The following is a 23,201-nucleotide window of genomic DNA, read 5'->3' as shown; positions in this document are numbered from 1 at the left end:
GCGGCATAAAAACAGCTTTACTCCATAGAAAATGAACCTGCCGAAGTGCTGCTAAGAAAAGCATTGTTCCTTCCCTGCCAGGAAGGAAGAGGGCTAGAAGTGACACAGCCAGGCTCTTTCAGCAGGAGCCTTCCATTTTAGGCCCATTGTGACAGCCCAGGCAAAACAGCTTTAAAAATGGGATCAGCTTGATGATGGCTCTGTGATGGCTCACAGATAACTCGCACCATGCCTGGTGATGAACAGAAGCAGAGCCTTCCCAGCAATCTGGCTGCCAGGGCTTTCTCAGAGTTTAGCAAACCACAATTCTTCATAGCCAAATCTGAGCACAGCAGGGGCTCCCTGATGAAACGGTGTTGTTTTAACACCTGGGAAGCTTTGAGGAGGACCTCATCACAGAGGCACATGTGGTAGCAGCTAGTGGCCCATGTGCTACACTCAGATCACATGTGGGATTAACTCATTCAACAACTCACTCACCAGTGGGACAACCTGGAAATGGGTGTTTGGGGGGCAGTCGAAGGGACTTGAAAGGAGGCCTTGGCAGCGGAAGGGACATCCTGGGGTTCATGAGAGGGCTGAGAAAGGCATTTGAGGGCATCAGGGTTCTTGGAAGGTTTTTCAGCTTGTGAGGGGCCCGAGAGCCTCCAGAAGAGCATGTGGATGCATTAGGAATCAGCCAAGGCAGAAGGGAACATGCCGGCTCCCAGTAACAGGAACATGGGGGGTTTGTACCAGTTTAGAGACCACTGGTGCATCAAACATGGTGTCCTGCCTCAGGCAGTGGCCAATGATGGGTGCTTCAGGGACACAAAACAAGCAAAAACAAACCAGCCCCAAACCCTAGAGCATCTGCCCCTCGGTGCAGTCCTGTGTACGAGTGAACTGCCTTTGGGGCCCTGTGGTGACCAGTGGATGTGAGAACTGATGGACTGGCCTACTGAGCATAAATACTATTGGCCACACAATTACCCAGCCTCTGACAGAGTGTTTTATTGCTTCACTGGTTTTAGGAAGTCTGTGGGAAGGTGTGAGTATTTCCTCTAAATCCCACTTAATAGCAACGTAAGTGACAGGGACATTACAGGGGAGCAGCAGCAGGCCCTATACTGAGGATGCCTAACACTTCCATCAAAGAAGTTCTTCTGATCGATATGAAGAATCTGTGGCCCCTGGGGTTTGCTGGAGGCAGGGGGTTACTCTTGGGGTGAAGGAGGAGGAGTCTTTTGCTGGTTTCACAACTGCTTGTTCAAATTTTCACAAGTTATGAGCTTTTGCCATTTCCTGAGTTGGGGTGGGCAAACTTTTCGGCCTGAGGGCCACCTCGGGGAATAGAAATTGTATGGCAGGTCATGAATGCTCACAAAATTGGGGTTGGGGTGTATGTGTGTGTGTGTGGGGGGCTGAGAATGAGGAGTTTGGGGTGTAGGAGGGTGCTCTGGGCTGGGACTGAGAGGTTTGGAGGGCAGGAGGGGGATCAGGGCTGGGGCAGGGGCATGGTGAGATGCTCAGGGGGTGCAGGCTCCGAGCAGCGCTTACCTCAAGCAGCTCCTGGAAGCAGTGGCATGTCCCTTCTCCGGCTCCTACGTGGAGGTGGGGCCAGCTGGCTCTGTACGCTGCCCCATCTGCAAGCACCGCCCCTGCATCTCCCATTGGAGTGCCTAGGAGCCGGAGCGGGGCCATGCCGCGGTTTCCAGGAGCTGTGTGGTGCAGCCCCCGACCCTGTGCCCACGGCTGGAGCGCTGGAGTAGTGCCGAGCTGCGTGGTGCGGCCCCTGATCCTGTGCCCTGGCCGGAGTGGGGCCAAAGCAGCTGGTGGTGCCCCCGACCCAGTCCCCTGGCTTGAGTTCTGGAGTGGGGCTGAGCCGCATGGTCCTGTCTCCGACCCAGCGCCCCAGCTGTAGCGCTGGAGCGGGGCCGAGCTGCATAGTGTGGCTCGTGGGCTGGATCCGGACCGCGCGCCGTAGTTTGCCCACCTCTGTCTTGGGTGGTTTTGCACAGTACAGCTTATTCTTGATTTGCAGCCGAACCCTGAACATTCCATTGCCACGCACATCCACCAGCCCGGAACCTCGCTTCAGTATGTTAGTTAAACAGAACTGCTCTGAATAGGATGGATGACAATGGGTCTGGATCCTCCTCCTGCATCTGTTGCTTTTCCCACATCAAGGTACCCCCCTCCCACCTAAGGGAAGGTGCACTGTGTGGGGAACCAGGTGATTGTCAATTAAGTCTCACATCTTCTATTGATTGGTGTTAAAAATTCTGTGCCGATCACAGTCCTTATTTCTGAGCAAGGCCTCCTACCCACCTGAGAAGTGACACAAGCTGGGAATAGAACTCACAGCTCTAATATGACAAACACACATGCACCCACCTCTGAGGTGTGCAGGAGGTCTGTTACATATTTTTAAATCATATGTACACATCTCTAGCTTGTGATAATTAATTTCTAAAAAACAGCTTCTGCTAATCATGTAGTAATGACAGCACCAGAAAGAAATGAATACTCCAGAAGTAAAGTGTTACCTTGCTTTTAATGTTGCAGAAACTGGGACGCACAGTATTTGGGGCTTATGCCTTTTCACAGTGGCAATGATCTTATACACTATGCAACATTACTGTTCTGGTTCAACTGACTGATATTCTCAAGTCTGAGGGCTCTGTCTTGCTGTCTGAGCCCTCTACCATCTGCCAGCATACTCATGCAGTAGCAGATTGTAGAACTCTAAGCATCCTGGGGGCTAAAACTTACGACATTCTATCCCAAAGGCACAGGCTAGCCTGCTTACTTTCCCAGGAAATCTCTAGCTATCACTGGGGTTAATATCTTTTCCCAGGTTTCCAGCCATTAGAGAGGAAATGCTGGATTCTAGGAAAGTTATACAAAACCCCCCAAGGTAGGCCATGATTGGACTTTATGTGAAACAGCCAAAACCCCTGACACTTGCATTAGCACTGCTCGTGTGCTGCCTGGCACACAGTGATACACGGGGAAGGCACTATCGAATGCTTTAACACTCCAACACACACTGGCAGGCTTCCCCAGCTCATGGCACATGCCCTATACAGGCACTCGCAGTACATTAGCTTGGGAACTTTCTGATGTAAATGGGTTTCTTTTTGGGCAAAATTACAGCTCATTTTAGGAATCAAAATGGGTGTTTATCAATGTTTAACCATGGGCCCCCCTTCACTGATGTGTATGTTGCTAGCCTTCTGAATCTGTGTGGGTCTGGTGCTGAGTGTGAGTGGGCATCAAGGGATCTTTGGGCTCACAGGCCCCTTCTGAAAACAGGCCATGGTCCACGGTCCATTTGGTGGGTCTATTTTGTAAGCAACTTCATTGATTAAACACTCAATTTGTGAGCACCTGCAGAATAGCTGGGTTATAAGGAATAACCAGCATGGATTTGTCAAAAACAAATCCTACCAAACCAACCTAATTTCCTTCTTTGACAGGGTTACTGGCCTAGTGGATGGGGGGAACCAGTAGATGTGATACATCTTGATTTTACTAATGCTTTGGATACAGTCCCACATGGCACACTCATAAACAAACTAGGGAAATGTTGTCTAGATAAAATTACTATGAAGTTGGAGCACAATTTAGTGGAGAGTATGCTTATACAAATTGCAGATGACACCAAGCTGTGAGGGGCAGCAAGCACTTTGGAAGACAGGATTAGAATTCAAAACGACCTCGACAAATTGGACAATTGGTCTGAAATCAACAAAATGAAATTCAATAATAAGTGAAAAGTAGTACACTCAGGAAGGAAAAATCAAATGCACAATTCTTAAACAGGGAACACTGGCTAGGTGGCAGTACTGCTGAAAAGGATCTGGGGGTTATAGTGGATCACAAATATGAATCTGAGTCAACAATGAGATGAAGTTGTGAAAAAAGGCCAATATTATTCTATGGGGTATTAATAGGAGTGTCATATGTAAGAAACGGGAGGTATTTATCCTGCTCGGCACTGCTGTGGCCTCACCTGGAGTACTGTGTCCAGTTCTGGGCACCACATTTCAGGAAAGATGGGGACAAACTGGAGAGAGTCCGGAGAAGAGCAACAAAAACAAAAGGTTTGGAAAACCTGACCTAGGAAGAAAGATTAAAAAAAACTGGGCATGTTTAGTCTTAAGAAAAGAAAAACTTTCTAACTACAGGGGAAGCTAAGCTCTGAAACAGGCTTCCAAGGGAGGCTGTGGGATCCCCATCACCGGAGGTTTTTAAGGGCAGGACAGACAAACACCTGCAAAGGATGGTCTGGGTTGACTGGGTCCCGCCTCGGGGCAGAAGGCTGGGGCTAGATGAGCTCTTGAGGTCCCTTAGTCCTATTTTTCTATGATTCTGTTTCTGCTTTCCCTGGGTTTGTATTAGTGTAACCCTGACACCAGAACCCTTTTAATGCCATTTTCTTGGCCTTTTAATGTCCTAGAACAGCATTTATCAAAGTTGGGGTGGCGACACAGTACTGGGTCATGGCATGTCAGGCACTGGGTCACTCTGGTCAGCACCTCTGACCGGGGCGTTAAAAGTCCCGTCAGCGGTGCTGCCCAGCTAAGGCAGGCTAGTTCCTACCTGTTTCGACACCGTGCTGCGCTCCGGAAGTGGCCAGCAGTGGGTCTGGCTTCTAGGCAGGGAACCAGCCAATAGGAACTGGGGGCGGTGCCTGTGGGCAAGAGTCGTGCGAAGCCACTTGCACACCTCCGCCTAGGAGCCGGACCAGCTGCTGGCCACTTCGGGGGTGCAGCACGGTCCATAGTGCCAGGACAGGTGGGAAGCCTGCCTTAGCACCCCCGCTGCGCTGCTGACTGGGAGCTGCCAGAGGCAAGTCCATGTTCCAACCCTGTGCCCCAATCCACTGCCTCAGCCCTGAACCCCCCCGCAAACCTGGAACCCTTTCCTGCATCCGAAACCCCTCATCCCCAGCCTCATCCCAGAGCCTGCACCCCCAACCCAGAGCCTAGACCCCCTCCTGCACCCCAAGCCCCTGCCCCAGCCCAGGGTCCCCTCCCACACCTTGAATCCCTCATTCCCAGCCCCACCCCTGCACCTCAACCCTCTGCCCCAGCCCTGAGCCCCTCATCCCCAGCTCCACTGTGTCGCAGGCATCAACAATTTTCTTCAGCTGGGTCCCCAGAAAAAAAGTTTGAAAACCACTGTCTTAGAGCAGGAGGGAGGATGCATCCTGACAAGATGTTGTTGTTTACATGCAAGATTTCCTTCTGTGATGGATTTTTCTCTTTTGTTCAAATTTCATTAACCTTGCTGTGGGCATATTGCCATCCAAGCAGCTTGACCCTGCCAGCTCCCCAACGCACACATTCAAAGGCAATGAAACCCAAGCATGCTGGATCCAGTTCTGCCTCAGTGACACCTGTGCATATCCTGGAGTCAGAAATGCATGTGTCTCCACCAGGTATGAACCCAATGGCTCAGATTGTGGGTAATGAGGCCAAAGTGCTTGCTCCGTGTGCCCCTCTGCAGAAAAAGCAGGTACAAATGAATCTGATTCTGCAGCACTCTTATAGCCTGACACAGTCTGGAAGGCTGCTGATTGAAAAGCGGTTGCCAAGCCATGGTGCAGGAGGCCACACATCCATGTACAGTCCCCCACCCCCTGTCCTTTCACTTGCCAGCCCTGCTGTGCCTCACATGGCCTGCAGCATTCAGGAGCTGGCTGTCACTTCAGCTGTGCCAGAAAAATGCACTTGTTCTCTTAAAGGGAGAATAATCCCAGGGCAGCTTCTGCTCATCAGGCAGAGAGAATGATCTGTCCCCAACTAGAACGGCTTCTTGTGTAACTCTGCATTATGGGGACAGTATATTTGGATCCTTTAGATTAGAATACATGTGACATGTTAAAAGGCTGACCCCCTGCCATGTTATTTAAAACAGCTGTAACACACTGCAGGTATATGACTCATATTCCTAGCCATACATTTTACATACAAAGATAAACCTGATGTGACTAATATGCAGCTCTTGCTTTTTGTTAATAAACTGGAAAGAGACACATTTTTGTGCAGAACAGCTGGCTAGTTTCTCTCTGTACTAGGACATCCCTGTAAGACTGCACCTGTGTTTGAGATCTGTTTCAAAAATGACTTCTGAAGACAGAGGAAAGATGGTTTAGTGACAGGGCATTAGCCTAAGATTTGGAAAACTCAGGTTCAATACCCTACTTGGCCCCAGATTCTCTGTGTGATCCTGGGCAAAACCTTAGGTCTTTGCACCTCAGTTCTCTGACTGTAATACAGCCAGCACTGTCCCTTGGTACCGGGGTGCTGTGAGGGGCAATACCTTACAAGAGTGTTAGGTGCTGGCATACTGTGGTAATGAGGGCCAGATAAGTACCCTCAAGGGGAAGTCCTTTGAGGTTTCAAGGGTTTTGCCACTATTGAAGCCTTACATACATCACTATTAGGTTTTCTCCAATATAACCAAATACTGATCCCTTTACATAGACTACTCTACATTGTGGGAGGAAGGACAGGGGAAAAACAGGAATAGAATGGAAGGAATGCATGAATAGCCAAACACCCATTCCTGAGGGTAGGTCAGCTGGCAGCGTGTTCATGAAAGAGCGGTTGTATTTCTCAAAAAGGCTTGAGTAGGAATTAGTGAGAGACGTGATGGTGGGTCCCAGCAATGTCTGGAAGATCTGAACCTTGCTTGGCTATTCATGCACAAATCAAAAAATTAAAGTACCCAAAAAGCAGGGCACACACTTGTAGCTGGGCTGTATTATCCTTCCTGAAAGGGCACCTTTGTCTCAACAACTCTCTATCTTCTAAGGGCAGAGAAAGGAGAAGCATCTGATTATTTTTGCCCCATCAGGAGAGCCTTGACCCTGAAGCATTCAAAGAGCTGTTGGGTTCCTCATTATATTCCAGCCAGGGAGCTAGCAGGTGAACTGTACGGGCTAGGAGTTTTGTCCAAGAAATAGCAGCCGGAGAAAGCACTGAAGCAGGAATGTCATGGACTGCAGGCATTTCCCTCAGGCCGTCATTAACGAACTTGCCATTTGAAGTTTTGGCCACCAAAGAGCCATTTCATTTCCTTCTATTACTTTTTGATTTGCTTCTGCCAGCATAAGCTGGCACCTCTAGGTCCTTGATGGAGGCGGGGAATGCTGTCTGTGTTCAGCCGTGCGGGGGGAGGAAGGGAGTTTGACATAGCTGTCTTCACACTGAGAAGCCCTGCACATCAGCAATGTTCATTTGCACCAAATCTAATCCTGTCCTTTGTGACAATGAAGTGATGGGACAAAGAGACACGTTTGCTTCGGGGATGGAGTTTGATTGGGTATTTGGGCAGGGGCTGAGCGGAGGGGAAATGGAATATTTACTGAAGGCTGCAGAAAGCTGCAGGCCCTGCTGTGCCTTTGATCAATGCACCTTTTCTGTAAGTTTCTATGGGTATGTCTTCACTAGCAATGTTAAAATGCTGCCATGGCACCGCTTTAACGTGGCTGTGTAGTCACAGCACCAGCGCTGGGAGAGAGCTCTCCCAGTGCTGTAAAAAACCCACCCCCATGAGGGGAGCGTGGCTCCCAGCGCTGCCAGAGCGTGGCTCCCAGCACTGGAGCACTGTCTACACTGCCACTTTACAGCGCTGAAATTCAGGGGGCTCGGGGGGTGTTTTTTCACACCCTTGAGCAAGAAAGTTGCAGCACTGTAAAGTGGCAGTGTAGACAAGGCCTATGAGACACAAGGCTCCAGGCTCACTCTGAGTTATGGCTGTAGCCAACCCAATTATACTTTTGCCTTCTTTCAGCATGTGGCTGTCTCTTGTGTACACCTATGTGCACCTCTGTTCAGAGCCTGTGGTACTGCTGTATATTTTAAATGAACTTCTTCAGCTATAGGGACTGAATGACTCAGTCATCGACAAATCAACTCTTGGAACTGATTCATTTCTAAGGCACAGCCCCTAATAAAATTCAGTTTCCTGTGAAACAACTTACAAATCAAATTCCCAAGCCCCCCTCTATACAGTGTGACAGGTGAGTGAGGCAGAGGTCTTCCCTCAGCACTGCTAGGGTTAGGCAGGATATCTCCACATGCCACCTGGCACCCACTGCAGGGTCTGGGTGGACAGGGCTGCGATTCCGTGTTCAGCTCCCCAGCCAGCAGACATGTTACCATTCGCAGCAGCCGCTAAGCAGCAACGAGTGAGCTAGGGGCACCCCAGTGGCAGTAGCTTGGCCTGCCTTACCCCAGCAGCAGACCCAAGGGTTGCCGTGTCAATTCCCTCATGGCTCTGGCCAAGGCGGGGCTCGGCCACACAGACTGTGCTCAGAAAGGGAGTGTCTCAAAGGCTGAGTACAAGTTCTCTTTGGGTGTGAAGGCACTCCAGGAAAGGAGACAAGGTGAAGCATGTCGCTGAGAGGTGAGGAGCAGCAGCAGTCTCCGTCCCTGCACACCCAATGCTTCAGCGGAGTGGGGAGAAGCTGCCCAGAAGGAGCAATTGCTCTGCAGTGAGCTCAGAGCAGCTGGCAAGGGGGAATGAAGAATCTGCTGAGTCTGTTTGATATTTCTTGACATGGTCCCATTCTCATGGACTGCATTCGAAGGGTCCTCGGAGACAAATTCCACTCGCTTCAGCTCCAAGCCCATGCGCCAATTGTCCCCGACCCTGCAGCCATTTCTGGCCAGGGCCAGTGAGTGCGAGACACCACTCCATCATAATAGCAGCGTTTTAACCCACCATGCACAGACATAAATGACTCCACAGGCTGCAGGGCAACGGATAATCTGTTCATGTGCCAACCCAGGCATGAACACACCACACTCCCACTCAGCCTCCAGCTCCCTCCAGCCTGCTCCTGGCCCTGCACAACTCAGTGAGAGTTGCTACTGACTTCACGGGGAGCAGGACCAGCGCCTCGGTGCAGCTGCCCACCTCAGCCCAGGGTTGAGGGGATATTCACTCCAACCCCACAATAAACCAAGCCATGCTTCTGAATGCTGGGATGACAACTCACTGCACACTCAGAGCAGCAAACATCTTCCTGCTCTCAGCACCAACTCACCAGCTGCAGATCCTGGGGAACCAGGAAAAGCAAACACCCTTTTACTGGGGTGCATACATTTAAGCATCACATAAAATAATCATTGCAGGCAATTACAGCCTCCCACAGTGAATTCCACTTTCCGAGCTTGGCCTCGAGGCCAACCATCCAACCTTGAACCAGGGAGCTGATGGAAAGCTGGATCCTGATCTCACTCACCCTGCTGCAGCCACTCTGACTCGGCAGAGCAGCTGCTGATTTCGCACAAGAGAGTGCTCATGGATTTCTGCATTGAATCCAGTTCCCAGGCTTCTGCAGCTCCACCAGGGCAGCCGACTGAAGTCACCCTCTCCCGTGTCAACCCAGCCTGAACTCTCCTGCAGCCAGTGGGACTCTGCAGGGGAGCCCGGTTTGGGGTTACAGCATTTTGTCAGACGCTCTCCGGGGGAAGCCAGCCTCCCCTCTCCCCCTAAGCTATTGCAGTAAAGGCATGCAGCAGAGATCACATTTGGAACTGATGTACTGAGGCTCCCTATCTGCCATTACTCCAGCTGTTCTAACAACTGCGCGGCACCTTCAGCCTGTCCCAGGGCAGACAGACGGGAAATACATGGACCTTTGCATTTTCACTGACACGATGAAGATGTTTTATTCTGCTCCCTGAGGCTTGAAGCTTGTCACAGTGAATGAGGCTTGTCCCAAAGCAATGCAATGCAGAAGCATCCCCGAAGCACATTGATGGAGGGAGAGTGAACGACAACTAGTTCTTCACTGCCTGTGCCACTGAGTCCTGCCCAGATGCACTGGCCTAGAGAACAGTGTCAGCCCCCTTTGCCCACCCAGGGGCAGTGATACAGACAGCTGCATGTTCTCCTGGGCAATGTAGCCATACAGATAACCCATGCCTGGGAGTGCTCTCCAATTGCTAACCCCTTCAGTACTGGCTTGCCAGCACTGGCAGCACCTTTGGGGGAAGGGGATCCTGAAGGGCTAAAGCCAAGGTGTGCATGACTCCTTACTAACCCTCTGCCTGCAGCATGGCACAGCACATGTCGCTCTGTCCATCCTACACAGGGCAGCAGCAGAGGCAGATTCCTGCCCGCGCCTTCCATCTTTACTCCCCTAGTCAGTCCAGTCCCTACCTCAGACCTTGGTGCCCTTCTGCCAAGTATCCTGGTCAGCCCTACACTTCCCATCACATTGATACCCTCCAGCCCTCCTTCCTGCACCTTTGGCTCCCTGACTCTCCCCAGCAGCATTAGAGTCCCCTCCTGTGCTACCTACTGCCCGCACTTCTTATTTCCTCTTCGCTGGCAGCATCACCCGGCAACTGTCCCTTCTGATGGTGCTTCCCCATCAGTGATGTCGCTGCCCTCTGCCACACTCCTCTACATGTTGGCTCCTCAGTCTGGCTGTCCTCCTGGACCCAGAGATCCCAGGCAGGGGCACGGTGGCTTCCACCAAGCCAGAAGAGCACTAGGATTGAGAACTCCTGGGGTGTCCTCCCAATTTAGCAGGGTGACTGCCGGGAAGCCACTTCCCCTCTTTGAGCTCCGGTTCTGCAATGGGGATTAACGATACCCAGCCGCCATAGGGAAGTGCTTGGAGTTCTGTGACGGATGGTGCCAGGAGACTTTGTTCTGATTACACATTTCCCCCGCTGGATTGTGCCATTCCACAGTACATTAGCTGTGGCATCGCGGTCGCCGCTCATGTAGCCCGCTAGTGAGTGTGTGTGACAGGTCCCCCCAAGGCCGATCTGCAGAGGAGATGAATTGTTCCAATCCCCCTCCTCAGGAGCCTGGGCTCTCTAGCTCAGGCTGTTAGCTCTGTAGGTCCCTGGTTCGATCCCTGGGGCACCAGCCAAGTGGGTGGCTATCATGCTTGCACCCCATTGCTCATACCCCCCTTGTGCAGGGACCACTGCATGTCTGTCCAGCATGGGCCACAGGAGGAGCTCCTCTGAGCTACCCCAGACATGCAGGGACCTGTAACTGACTCCCGAGCTCTTCTCAGATCTCCCTAAGAAACAGCTCTGGTCTTGCGGGCCCCACACGTTCATTTCTCCCCCTCTGCTCCTCGCTGACCTTCCAGATTTTAACTTTGTAACAGCGTCTGTTACAGAAATGAAAGGCCCCAGAGGAGACTGTGGAGACAGAGAGAGCCTGCGGAATAGCAAACCAACCCCTGCTGTCCAGGCTGCCGCTGTCCAGGGTAGGCACTCCAATCTACGTTATTCTAACGTCCCCAGGGATGCTATTACCCTGAATTTCACCACTGCTGCCACCTAGTAACGAAGCTCTTCTCTCCTGGCCTGAAATTCCCAGTGCTGCAGTGTCAGTAACATGCAGCACCTGTGACACCACATGCGTTAAGCTGTGACACTCCTGAGCCTTGTTCAGAAGGAGAGGCTGGGGCGCTAGACATGGGGAACGTGATCTGTTGCGGCGGAGTGTCCCGAGGTCCCTTGAACAGGGCCCTGTCGTTTATGCACTAGCAGAACGTTTCCGTGATGGAGTGCCAGGGAGGGCCCAGGCTGGGGTACAAATCTGTGAATTTACACAGCACGCGAGGAAATGACACACATGCTAGAACCAGCAAAACTTTCTGAGGGCCCCTTGAGACAGAGACAAGCTCTACAGATGGCAGGGCTCGGCTTGCCATTACACGGGGCTGCCAAGATGAGGAGGAATGAGACATTAATCCTCCAGGGGCCAAACTAAGGAAAAAGCAGGTCTTGTTACGGAACTCGTGAAAGGGGAACCCGCTGGCCATGCAAGCAGCAGCAGGTCCCTGTCGCTCTGAGTAAACACTCTGGCCTCAGGTAACACTCCTGCAGTGGCCGCGTGTCTAGGACTGACCCAGCAGCAACTTCTTACCCTTCAGAGTTGAGGCAGAGCCACAGACTCCATTAAGACACATGAGCCTTAGCCCATGAGCCCTGAGGAACCTGCAGGGCTATGGATCAGCAAGCTGGAGTCCAGCCTTGTGCATCTTCTGTGAAATGGCCAGTGGGGATCTTATGGGAGGACCTCTGTGACTAGGGCTGATGTCAGGCAGAACACACCTAGCGCGGGGTTTATGTTCTGATGGGACTTCGCAGCTCCAGCCGTTTCTACACTGCACCATGGCACCTGAGCAGATTTGACCCGAGAGCCTTTGGGAGGGGCTGTGACCTATCACCTGTACAGGGTTACTGCAGAGAGTCATTTCGCAGTTGGCATTAGTCGGCAGCTACAACTCCCTGATCAGTGAGAAAGGTGGTAGGGAAAGCACCAGCCACTCCTCTGTCCGTGACACGGCCCTATAAAGGGACTGCCCTTTCATTACACTGTCTCACAGTCAGTTTCAGGGCAGGGACAAAGGGGGAAGAGAATGGAGCACTTCCTGGCAGATCTCCTTACCAGGTTGAGGATCCCACCATCACTTCCCAGTAATGGCACCCGCTGTCGATGAATATGTTGCCTGCTGCTCCGTAGCACCCAGTACCGCTGAACCTCTCGGGTGTGTGGCTCTTTTTCAAGGAGCTCTCGTCCTTTTCCATCTGCAGCCCATCATTGGAGAGCTTCAGCTTCTTGTGAGCCATCTTGGGATCCAACTTAAAGGGCTGACCTGAAAGGAGGACAGAAATGCCGATGGTTAGTGTGTCTCCTTCCCTGTCACACAGGCTGAACCTGAACTGCCTCTCTTCTGCCTGTTACACCAAGCCATGGGATGTGAGAAAGGCATCAGCCAGGGTACCCGGCCCTTCCAACCACATACCAGAGCATTCATAAAAAGTACCATATATTCTTGGCACCCTCCAGGCTGCCCCCACTGGCAGGACAAGGGTCAACCACACGCCTCACTAATCTACTGCCAAGAGCTGATTCCAGAGCAAAAGGTCCCTCTAATTCTAATAACAGCCCAAGCACCACCTGAATCTCATGTAAGTCATCACAACAGGACACAGGCAGGAGATTGGTAGTGTGCTGGCATCGTGAATTTATTTCATCTTCATTGACCTAATGCAGAGAAGGGAGGAATAGCTCGGAGATGAAATCAGAAGAGATTTATGAAGTTGTGCTAGAGAGAAATAAGTCTAATTATAGTTGGAACAAATGCAATAATTAAAAAGAGAGCGAAAGCGTGGCCACTTAAGAATGGAGTCAAGCATTGCTCCAAACTGCTGGTCTATAGCATAGGGGCTGTTTTTACATTTTCCTTGAAGCCTGTAAATGGTTTCTCCTTGGTGTGGACAGGGTACGGGACTGGGACTGAAGAGAGCTAGGTCACAGCTCAGCTACAGACTTGCTGTGTGACCTTGGGCAGTCACTTAAGGCTCCATGCCTTAGTTTCCCCATCTGTAAAAGGCAGATAAGGAGGCTGCCCCTCCTATGTAAAGTGCTTTAAGATGTATCCATGAAGGGTTCTGGGTAGCTGATGAGTGCTATGGTATTGTGTAATCATCCCAGCTGGGATGTTTGGGCGGGGAACTCTCAGTCCTGCGGCACTCCCCCCCAGTTGTGTTACATTGTTCAGACTTACTGCAGTAAACACGCTCCCTTTAACAGAAATGGGGAGCTGGTTCCAGATAATGGAAGTGGAGCCTAGGATGCCCTAAAGCAGTGGAAACCAAATCTAAGCATGGTAAGCAGTTTGAATTCGTTAAAGGGTTTATTCTCTATTACAGTGGGTTTTCAACCTTTTTTCATTTGTGGAGCCCCAAAATTTTTTTGAATGCAGGTGTGGGCCTCTTTGGAAATCTTAGACATAGTCTGCAGACCCCTAGGGGCCTGCGGACCACCGACTGAAAACCACTGCTCTATTAGCATTAATGAAAGTTATACAAACATACTGAAAGGCAAATAGACTTTGAGTACTGGTACAATAATGTCACTGAAAAACAGAACTATCTAGCCAATCTCCACATACCCACCTCCAGCTGGTGCCATTTACTCCCTGCAGTATATGTTCAGTTATTACACATTGCAGGAAATATGCCCTTAGTTTCTCAGTACTTTTTCTATTGCCAGCTGAAAGTCTCAGCTCAGTGTCTTCTGCTCGCAGGCTGTGCCTTACACACTGCTCTAGTTACAGAAACAAACCAAAGGCGTACAATGAAATCTGGGTTTGCACAGGCTGTGGTCATAAGCATTGATACTTCCCCAATCCGGTGGCATCAAAGAGCAGGCGCTGTGGCACATGCACTTACAGAGAGAGTACTTCATTCTCAATTAACGGTACAGATTTTGAGGGGTTGTCTGCAGATCTTTTAATGCTGGCTTGAAACACAACTGAAATTCCTTTGTCATGCTACCAGCCGTCAGAATGCCAAACTATTTCCTAACTGACACGCACTCACTCTCCTGCTCGCTTTGATAAAAGCCTTCTAAAGATTCATTACAGCCAGGGAACATTTGGCCTTGCTCACGCTGATAAACATGGAGCAATCCACAATTGCCTCTTCTGGGAACCAGCTCCACAACCAATTCAACAATCAGTGCTAATAATTTTCTGAAAGCCTCTGTTCTTTGCTATGCTGGGAAAGGTACGGTGCCCTGGCTATAAATGAATGGGATCAGATTCTGCACCAGGAAAAAAGGAATGACTCATCTGACTCTGCACAGCCTCATGGCAGGGCAAACTTACATGCTGACAGCTCTTGAGCCTGGCTTTCATTTGTGCAGGAGACAGGTTTCTTGCAAAGCGAGTGCCCTTGAATCTCGAAGGCTGGGGAATTTTGTGTTATCAACCTATGCAGCAGCATCCTGAGCCACAACAGCTTGCACCAATCACCCAGATTCACCTCAGAAAAAAACAGCATGAATTTACTGCCCAGAAAAGCAAGCCCCTAAGAGCATCACCTTGAATCAGGTATCGTGTGGGCAGACACTGCTGATTTCCCCAGCGGGAGGCCAAGCGCAGCGTGCGTAGGCTCTGTGCAACCAGCTCTGCCCATACCCCGTAAACTGGACATTCAGCATCCCCTGCTGTCCTAGTCCAGCTCCCCACCTCCAGCACACAGGCAGCTCGGCCAAAGAATCCCAGGCCTGACCCTCAGTCCCCCACTTTATTCCAGCCCAGGGGGCCTGATGCTCCTCAGTCCTGACCGGCAGCTCCCCTGCTGTTCCTGCCCAATGGGCCTCACAAACGCAGCTCTGTCACAGCACTCCAACCCCCTGCTACTCCAGTCCTGGATTTACATACATTACATTTCCAGGGCACTTCAGCCCTGCCAGTTAAGTCCTGAGGCCCTCCAGAGCAGAGGGCCCCTGGTCTTTCACAGAGCTGCAGGACTCAGAATTAACAGATCAGTGGATCATTAGGCATTTAGATTAAAGGGAAAACATACAACAAAACCAGGGCTAGCTGGGAAGAAACACGGGAGGGGGCAGAATGCATCCTGAGAGTCAAACTGAGATTCTAACAGCTTGGCCCAGCCCGAGGATATTGTAGCAATAGCATCTGGACAGTGATTGGCACTAGACAGGGCGTGTGATTACAGCATGGGACTGGCATTCAGGAGACCTGGACCCTGTTCTTAGCTCTACCATGGACGTGTGGAGTGAGCCTGGGTTACTCAATTCCCTCTCCGTGCCACAGTGTCCCCATCCGCAGAATGGGTAGTAACATTTATCTAGTTCACAGGGGTGCTGAAAGGGCAAATCCATCGTCTGCAGGGTGCTCAGGTGCTGGCTGGGTGCTGCTGTAAAAATGCCAGGGTTGTTAAAACAAGAGTGGCTTTTGTAGTCACAGAAGGACGGAAATGAGGGACCAATGGGAGGCTGCACTGCAAGGGAGACTGACGAGTTTTAGTGACAGGTTTCAGAGTAACAGCCGTGTTAGTCTGTATTCGCAAAAAGAAAAGGAGTACTTGTGGCACCTTAGAGACTAACCAATTTATTTGAGCATGAGCTTTCGTGAGCTACAGCTCACTTCATCGGATGCATCAAGTTTTAGTGATACTCTCTAATGGGCTGAAAGAGGCAGAGGAGCCGGAGACTGAAACACAGGCTCGCTAACGAGTCTCTTCACTGTTTAGAAAGCAGGCCATTTTCTTTTGCTTCAAACTTGAGCACAGATGACAAGGAAAGGAAGGATGGCAGCTGGAGATGGGCACTACTGATAGCAGTGTAGGGCTTCAACAGCAGCCAGACAGCAGGAGAGAGATGGTTATTGTGCTCACAATGAACTGTACAGGGAGAAATATGAGCAGCCTATAATGAGCCATCCTTTCCCAGAACATAACCCGGCACCATAAATCTTCTCTGCACAAACAGCAGTGGTGAGGAGGTGCTGCAGCCGGGCTAGCGAATCTGGACTGGCTCATGCAGAAGGCCAGCTGCATACACCAAAGGGATAGCCTCCCTTTGGATCTCCTCTGAGCTGCACCCACCAGGCTGTCCGGGAGAGGCAAGTGGTTTTCCCAGCACCTGCTGAGACCCAGCAGAAGCAGAATCCCTAAGCGTATGTCTAGACTGCAATTAGACACCAGGTCTTGGGCTTGCAGGGCTCGAACTAAGGGGTTGTGTCTTTGTGGTGTAGGTGTTCCGGCTCAGGCTGGAGCCTGGGCTCTAGGACCCTGTGAGGTGGGAAGGTTCCAGAGCTTGGGCTGCAGCAGGATCCTGAACATCTCTACCGCAGTGAAACAGCCCCTTAGCCTGAGCCGTGTGAGCCCAAGTCAGCAGGCACGGGCCAGCCGTAGGTATCTAACTGCACTACAGACATCCCCAAAAGGTGTGTGTGCAGTACAGACATCCCCTGCAGTGGGGTGTGTGCTTCCCAGCATGGGGAGACAGATGTGCTAGCTCTGCCTGAGCTAGTGCTCTGAAAATAGCAGTGTAGCAGTGGCCTGGGTAAGGGACTGTGTACGTATCTGGGGGTCCAGGCGGGTTTGTACTCAGATGGCTACCCTGAGCTGCTGCCCGTGCTATCCTCGCTACACTGCTATTTTAAGCCACTTGCTCAAACAGAGCTAGCGTGTGTCTGTCTGCCCATGCTGGGAAGCACACTTCCAGCTGCACTGCAGACACCCCCAAAAGCTCTCCCCTGTATCCCAACTCCTGACAACTGTCAGTTCTAGAGCTGACCGAATATTCCGTCCCATGGCAACTTCCAATATTTTAACAAGTGTTTGCATCCTGAATGGGGATGAAAGCTGAAATATTGAAACATCGTGTGTAGCACAAAGTTCTGAAAATGTTTGAATCAGAAATGTCAAAATGTTTCAGAGGAGATCGACATTAATGTCTCTATCCACCTGAGCAGCCATGGTGACTGCTGGCAGGTGTAGTTCCACATCCCATGTGCCCCCATTCTCCCCTATGGGTCATGATCTCTGGCTGAACTACATTTCCCAGGATGCACTGCAGTCATGGGAGTGAACGCTATGGGTGCTGTTGCCAACCCAAAGGGGAAGACGCTGAACTGGAAATATTTTTGGCCCACCATAAACCACAGAAACCTCCTGGGGGAGGGAGTAATGTCTATATGAAAATATGCATCCTTCATGTTGAGAGCCACAAACCACATCCCCTCTGCTAATATAACCATCCGGAATTCCAATTGATGAATGAAGATGTTGAGTTGCTGAAGATCTAGAATGGGTCTCCACTCTCCTCCTTTTTGGGGACTAGGAAATACGGGGAATAGAACCCTCTCCCTTTATACTGAGAATAGACGTACTCTATTGACCCTTGTTGCTGGAGGGTTTGCCTCTTGTTGAAGAATCACCTCACGAGAGTGGTTCCTGAAGGGGGCTTGTGAGGGGCGGAGGGAGAGGAACTCCATGGAGTATGCTTGATGGATAATTTCTGAGATCCAATTGTCTGTCGTGATCAATTCTCAATTGTGGTGAACAGCATAAGATGGCCCCTGAAAATAATGGGGGAAGAGATGGGTGGCATCAGTGGTGCAAGGAGGGTCTTGCCTGAGACATCAAAAGTAGCCCTTTGCAGGTGACTGGGCATGGTGATAGAGGGGGCCAAGGCCTCTGAACCATCTGCGGTCCCAGCAGAGGTTCGGCAGACGCTGGCAGTAGAACGCGTGAGGAAGAGGTTTACAGGTTTGTCTCTGGTGTTTCCTCTGTGGGGCTGGAATGTAAAACCCCAGGGAGCATAAGGTCGATCTCAAGTTCTGTAACAAGTGTAGGGACTCGTCTGTTTTCTTGTTTAAGAGATTTGACTCTTCAAGGGAAGGCCCAGAGTGGAGTTCTGGACCTCTCTAGGGAAACTTGCCAATTGTAACCTAGAATCCCTCCTCATGAATATACCAGTGGCCAGCCCTCTGGATGCCATATCTGCTGCCTCTGCTGCACTAACTTGCCCTCTTCTATGAAGGACTGGAACTGGGCTATGTTTTCTGCGCAGAGCTTGTCCTTAAAGCCCACCAGCCTAGAATAGTTGTTCAGGTTGTATTTCACTAACAGAGCCTGATAGTTAGAGACATGAAATTGCAGGCCCACAGAGGAAAAGACCTTTCTTCCAAGAAAGGCCCAGCCTCTTTGAGTCCTTGTCTGTCAGGGTAGCCTTTGATGGTGTGACCGAGTCCTCTCTGCCTCTACCTCTAGAAAGTTGGGGGTGGGATGGCAGAACAAAAATTCCTTAGGCTTAGGAAATGCAGACACCACTTCTAAGCACATGCTTGGAGGAGTGCTGCTCGTCAGTTGGGGTTGATGTACGGGGGGGGGGTCTTCTTGGCCTAAATCAGTGTGGGGCCTCATAGCCTTCTCCATCTGGTGTTTCCTTAGGCAAAGCTCATGAGCTTCATGAGTTCTTGTGGAAACAAGCAACACATATTGCACTTCACTGAGATATACATCTCACCCAAGTAGTAGAAGCTGTGTTGGTGGTCATCACAGACGGAGAAGGAGTGAGAGGGCAAGAGATGCAGTTCTTGAATCCCGGGATTCTGGGCATACTTCCAGACCACTGGGAGGGAGCCCCCAACCGAGGAAAAACAAGATACACTAACTATACGATAAAACTCTAATTATAGTAATAGGCCAAGAAGCATAACAAACTATTTACAAATCTATTTACAAGTTCTATCAAAAGCTGGAGAAATCTGTAGACACAGGATTCTGACTCAGGCCATGCGCTGGTGAGAAGGAACTGGAAAGGTGTTGGCCCGCATGACCTTCTATGCCCTCGGTAGGAGAACGAGGATACCTACCATGCATGTGAGGGCCAATGGGCGCTGCTTGTTAAAATTTCTGGACTGGGGTGCATGGTGCGCATCTGTACCCCACGTGTAGAATACAGATCAGGACCAGACCTTGAAGAAGAACCCAAAGTTATCTCTTTCACCTAAGAAGACAAAGGCACCAGTACCTTTGGGCCTTTGAGATACATCCTGACCGAAGAGAGGGTCAGCCACCATCTTGCTGGCAAACTATGGATGAGAAAGGCAATCTTAAACAAAGCCTTGAACCAAAACTTGCTAGATGAAGTTTTAGACTTTTAGATGTGCGTTTTCACTTTTATTAGCTGGTAACCATTTCTAGCTCCTCTGGAAAAGGTTGCACATTCCTCCCCTGACAAAATTTAAGTTTTTTAATTGAAAAGCCAAAGACCAAAACACTTTCTGCTGTTGGCATATAAAAAATCTTTGCCAACCTGTTAAAAATTTTCAATTTTCAGTTGCCAAAAAATCTGTTTTTTTCAAAGAAAAGCTGAAAAGTTTCTCATGGGCAATTGTTTTCCTCCAAATGGGTCCAATTATTAATATTAACAATCTGCATTGCTGGAGTGCCCAGAGGCCCCAGTAGGACTGGGGTCTTATTGTGCTAGGTGCCTCTACCACATGAGCTAAAAGCCAACTGGCTGTTAGCTAAGGCTGTAAAGCAGACTCATTAACTGCTCTCTTCTAAGTGGTCTGGTGCCACTAGAAGGGACAGAACACCATACCCAGGAGGTGTGTGGGTTACATACACACCCTTTATGGCTCTCTGCTTGCCCAAGCTGTTCCTTCCCATCTACACTGCTAAAAATAGCAGTGTAGTGTCTCACTGCTGCCAGAGCCGTTCCCTGCTGCAGGGAATGACTCTGGCTGTAAAGAAAGACTCTGCCAGCTCCCCATTGTTGGAGCCTTCCACTGCAGCATGGAAAGACTCCTGAAGCGGGGCCTTTCCCCGCTGCCTCCCCTCTGCCAGAGCCTGTTACCGACAGGTGTAGCTACACACCTCAGTGTGGATGCAGCTTGCTTTTCACTGCAGTCTATAGCTACACATACCCTACACGCCGCTGCCAGTAGTATGTCGTGTAGATGTAGCCTTAGCTAACTAAATAAAATTACCTCGGTTTTTGGAGTGTTCCCTGTACTAACCATAGGGAAGTTAATAATAATGGTGTAATTCTCAGCATCTTCACTCAGTGTTTCACTTTGCACCCCTAGATTTCAAAGCACTTTGCAAAGTGTTGCTATCTCCATTTTCAGCTGAGGAAACTGAGGCTCAGGAAGGTGACATGACCTGGCCAAGGTCACTCAACAAGTCAGTTGCTGAACCAGGAATAGGGAACACGGAGATACTGGGCTAACATCAGCCAGTCTGGAAAGCTGAGTGTGACCTCGGTAATGTAGGTCATCTGCTATAGCCCGTGAAATTTGGTGCCAGTGAGTGTTTATGTTTCACAGTGTCCAATTTGCAAGATAACTGAGGTGAGAAGGCTAAAAATAATGCTGCCAGTTGGAAAAGGCCTATCCTCAACCCCCCCCCCCCCAGTTATTCTAATATTTCTGTATCTTTTTCCTGCAGTAATGGAAAGAGACAAGCTCTTCACAAGTTAGAGCTGAAATTCTTCACTCTGTCAGGAAAGAGACGGCCACGTTTGTTGTTGTAAAGATGACCTGATTGGGAGGTGAATACAAACAAATGGTGCCAAACCTTGGCCTCAGATTTAGGAGTGTGACTCCTAGCCCACGGGCTCCAAGTACCATCCACAAAACAAGGACTGACACTGAATATCACAGTTACTGAGCAGAGCGGCTGGTATCACAAGCCCTGCTGTTGGTGCAAGGGCATTTCAAAGGGACGCTGTCTTGCAGCTTAGCTCCAAAATCTGACCTGCCTTAAAAAAATACCTCCCTGGCGCTAGAAAATTAAACAAATGAACAGGCTCTTAGTCACCTCACATCCACTATCCACCTTTCCACCTCACATCCACTATCCTGTGACCCCTCCCAGCATTCACCGAACTTACAGTGGCACCTGCGGCACATTACACTCTCCATTAGCGGAAGGACAATGAGCCATCGTTAATGACAACTAAGGCTTTGGAGAACTAAAAAACGTGTGAACATCCAGGGATTTCCCCCAATTTAGGAAAACAAAGGTTCAGCTAACGGAGGTTTGGATAATGGTGTTTGTCCTACACCTCTCCATAGGCTGTGCTCAGATGCCACTGAAGATCTCATACAAACAAGGAAGTAAATACCAAGAGCTATTTGATTTTTACATGCATCTGAAACAGCACTATCCCTGTCTCCTAAGGGACACAGAGAAGTCAGCAAAGAAAGAAAAGAGGAGATATAAGCCACTTCAAAGGTGCTGCTACAAAGCAAGAGAATAAAACCTTCAGTGCCAAAGGGCTGCAAAAAAAGGCAATAGAATGAGATTACTGAGAGCTGGAGAGGAACCGTTAGATGCCATCCAGTCACTTGTCTTGCCCCCAGGGGCACAGGGTAAAACTATTTCCTGCAGTATATTCTAGCATGGCCTTTTCACTCCACAAGGGAGAATGCAGGCAGAGCAGCATCTCTGCTCCCTCTGCTCACTGTCCCAAAGCCCCCCGCCCTGCCGCCGCTCATACCCCTGCTCTCAAGTTAGCAGACACCTCCTCATTCTTGATGACACGTCTTCAGTACAGTGCTGCCTGTCAGGAAGCTAGGAGTTATGACAGCTTTTGCTGTCAGATTTGATTAACATCTATTCCAGTCCTGTCAGTCAGGTAGCTTTGATCTCACAAATTCAGCTGGTTGGACTATTCCCTTTAGTGCTTAAGTTCTTCGTTCACACGCGGCCCCTATGCAGGAAGCCAACCAACTCCAAGGCCAGATACTACAAGGATGCAACCTCTGGGCTGTTTATTATTTGAATTTTACTTTCCTTCCCTGGAGTGTTTCAGGAATTGCAGAAATGTACTGAACTCAGAGGAGGAAATCCTGGCTGGGTTTATGGGTGTGCTGGGTTACAGAGGAAAGAGGGAGTTTGTTTTTTCCTAAAGAGTTGCTGATGCCTCAAGGAAAACTTTGAAAGTTAATTAGGAGGGTCAATGACACAGAAACACTGATGGAAATGCAAGGACAGAGGAGAGTTTGGATTCCATGCCAGGGCAGTAGGATTCTTGTGCATCACCATGGGTAGCTTCATGACCATTAATAGCAATGGTAGCTATGCAAGCTAAGACAATGATAGGGATGGCAAACTGATTGCCAGCTTGAGTCAAAGACAAGCTGATTGCCTGCTGAGGTCAAGAGAGGATAATTCCTTGTACAACCAACAATATTCTATAATTGGTTAAGATGCAGTGTGGGGAGGGATTCTCCTTCCTCTGAAACTTCAGGTATTGCCATCTTCTAGCACACAGGATAGCTGGACCTTTACTTGCGCGGGGGGTAGGGGGGAGGGGAAGGAGGAGATTATCAGCTGAACATGAACTCCAATGGCCAAAAGAGCTACAGTAAACCTCAGAGTTATGAACACCTCGGGAATGGAGGCTGTTTGTAACTCTGAACAAATCATTATGGTGGTTCTTTCAAAAGTTTACAACTGAACACTGATTTAACACAGCTTTGAAACTTTACTATGCAGAAGAAAAATGCTGTTTTCTCTTTATTTTTTAGTAGTTTACGATTAACACAGTACTGTACTGCATTTTCTTTTTTTTCTTTTTTTTTTTTGTCGTCTCTGGTGTTGCCTGATTACGTACTTCTGGTTCCAAATGAGGAGTGTGGTTAACTGGTCAGTTTGTAATTCTGGTGTCCGTAACTGAGATTCTACTGTACTGCAATCCTGGGATGTATAAACAGAGGAACCTTGAATATTTGGCACTCATGCAACTGCTGCTGGAATACTGTGTTCAGTTCTGGTGCCCACAATTCAAGAAGGATGTTGATAAATGGGAGAGGGTTCAGAGAAGAGCCACAAGAATGATTAAAAGATTAGAAAACCTGCCTTATAGTGACAGACTCAGAG

The 23,201-nt window shown here is 49.7% G+C and overlaps 1 protein-coding gene across 4 annotated transcripts in view; it reads right to left on the bottom strand.

Moving 5' to 3' along the window:
- MID2 (midline 2) overlaps nucleotides 1-23,201 on the bottom strand; it is a 336,918-nt gene that overhangs the window by 9,335 nt on the left and 304,382 nt on the right. For 3 of the 4 annotated variants that reach the window (XM_074964320.1, XM_074964322.1, XM_074964323.1), the window contains one exon: nucleotides 12,430-12,637. In XM_074964320.1, coding sequence (XP_074820421.1) covers nucleotides 12,430-12,637 — 208 coding nt within the window. Of the gene's footprint in view, nucleotides 1-3,864; nucleotides 4,105-12,429; nucleotides 12,638-23,201 lie in introns of those variants that run through there. The other variant, XM_074964324.1, reaches the window with a different exon arrangement.

The sequence above is a fragment of the Natator depressus genome, chromosome 9 (genome assembly GCF_965152275.1).
Source record: "Natator depressus isolate rNatDep1 chromosome 9, rNatDep2.hap1, whole genome shotgun sequence".
NCBI lineage: Eukaryota > Metazoa > Chordata > Testudines > Cheloniidae > Natator > Natator depressus.
Note: the sequence above shows the minus strand (reverse complement) of the source record. Positions and strands in the feature narration are given on the sequence as shown.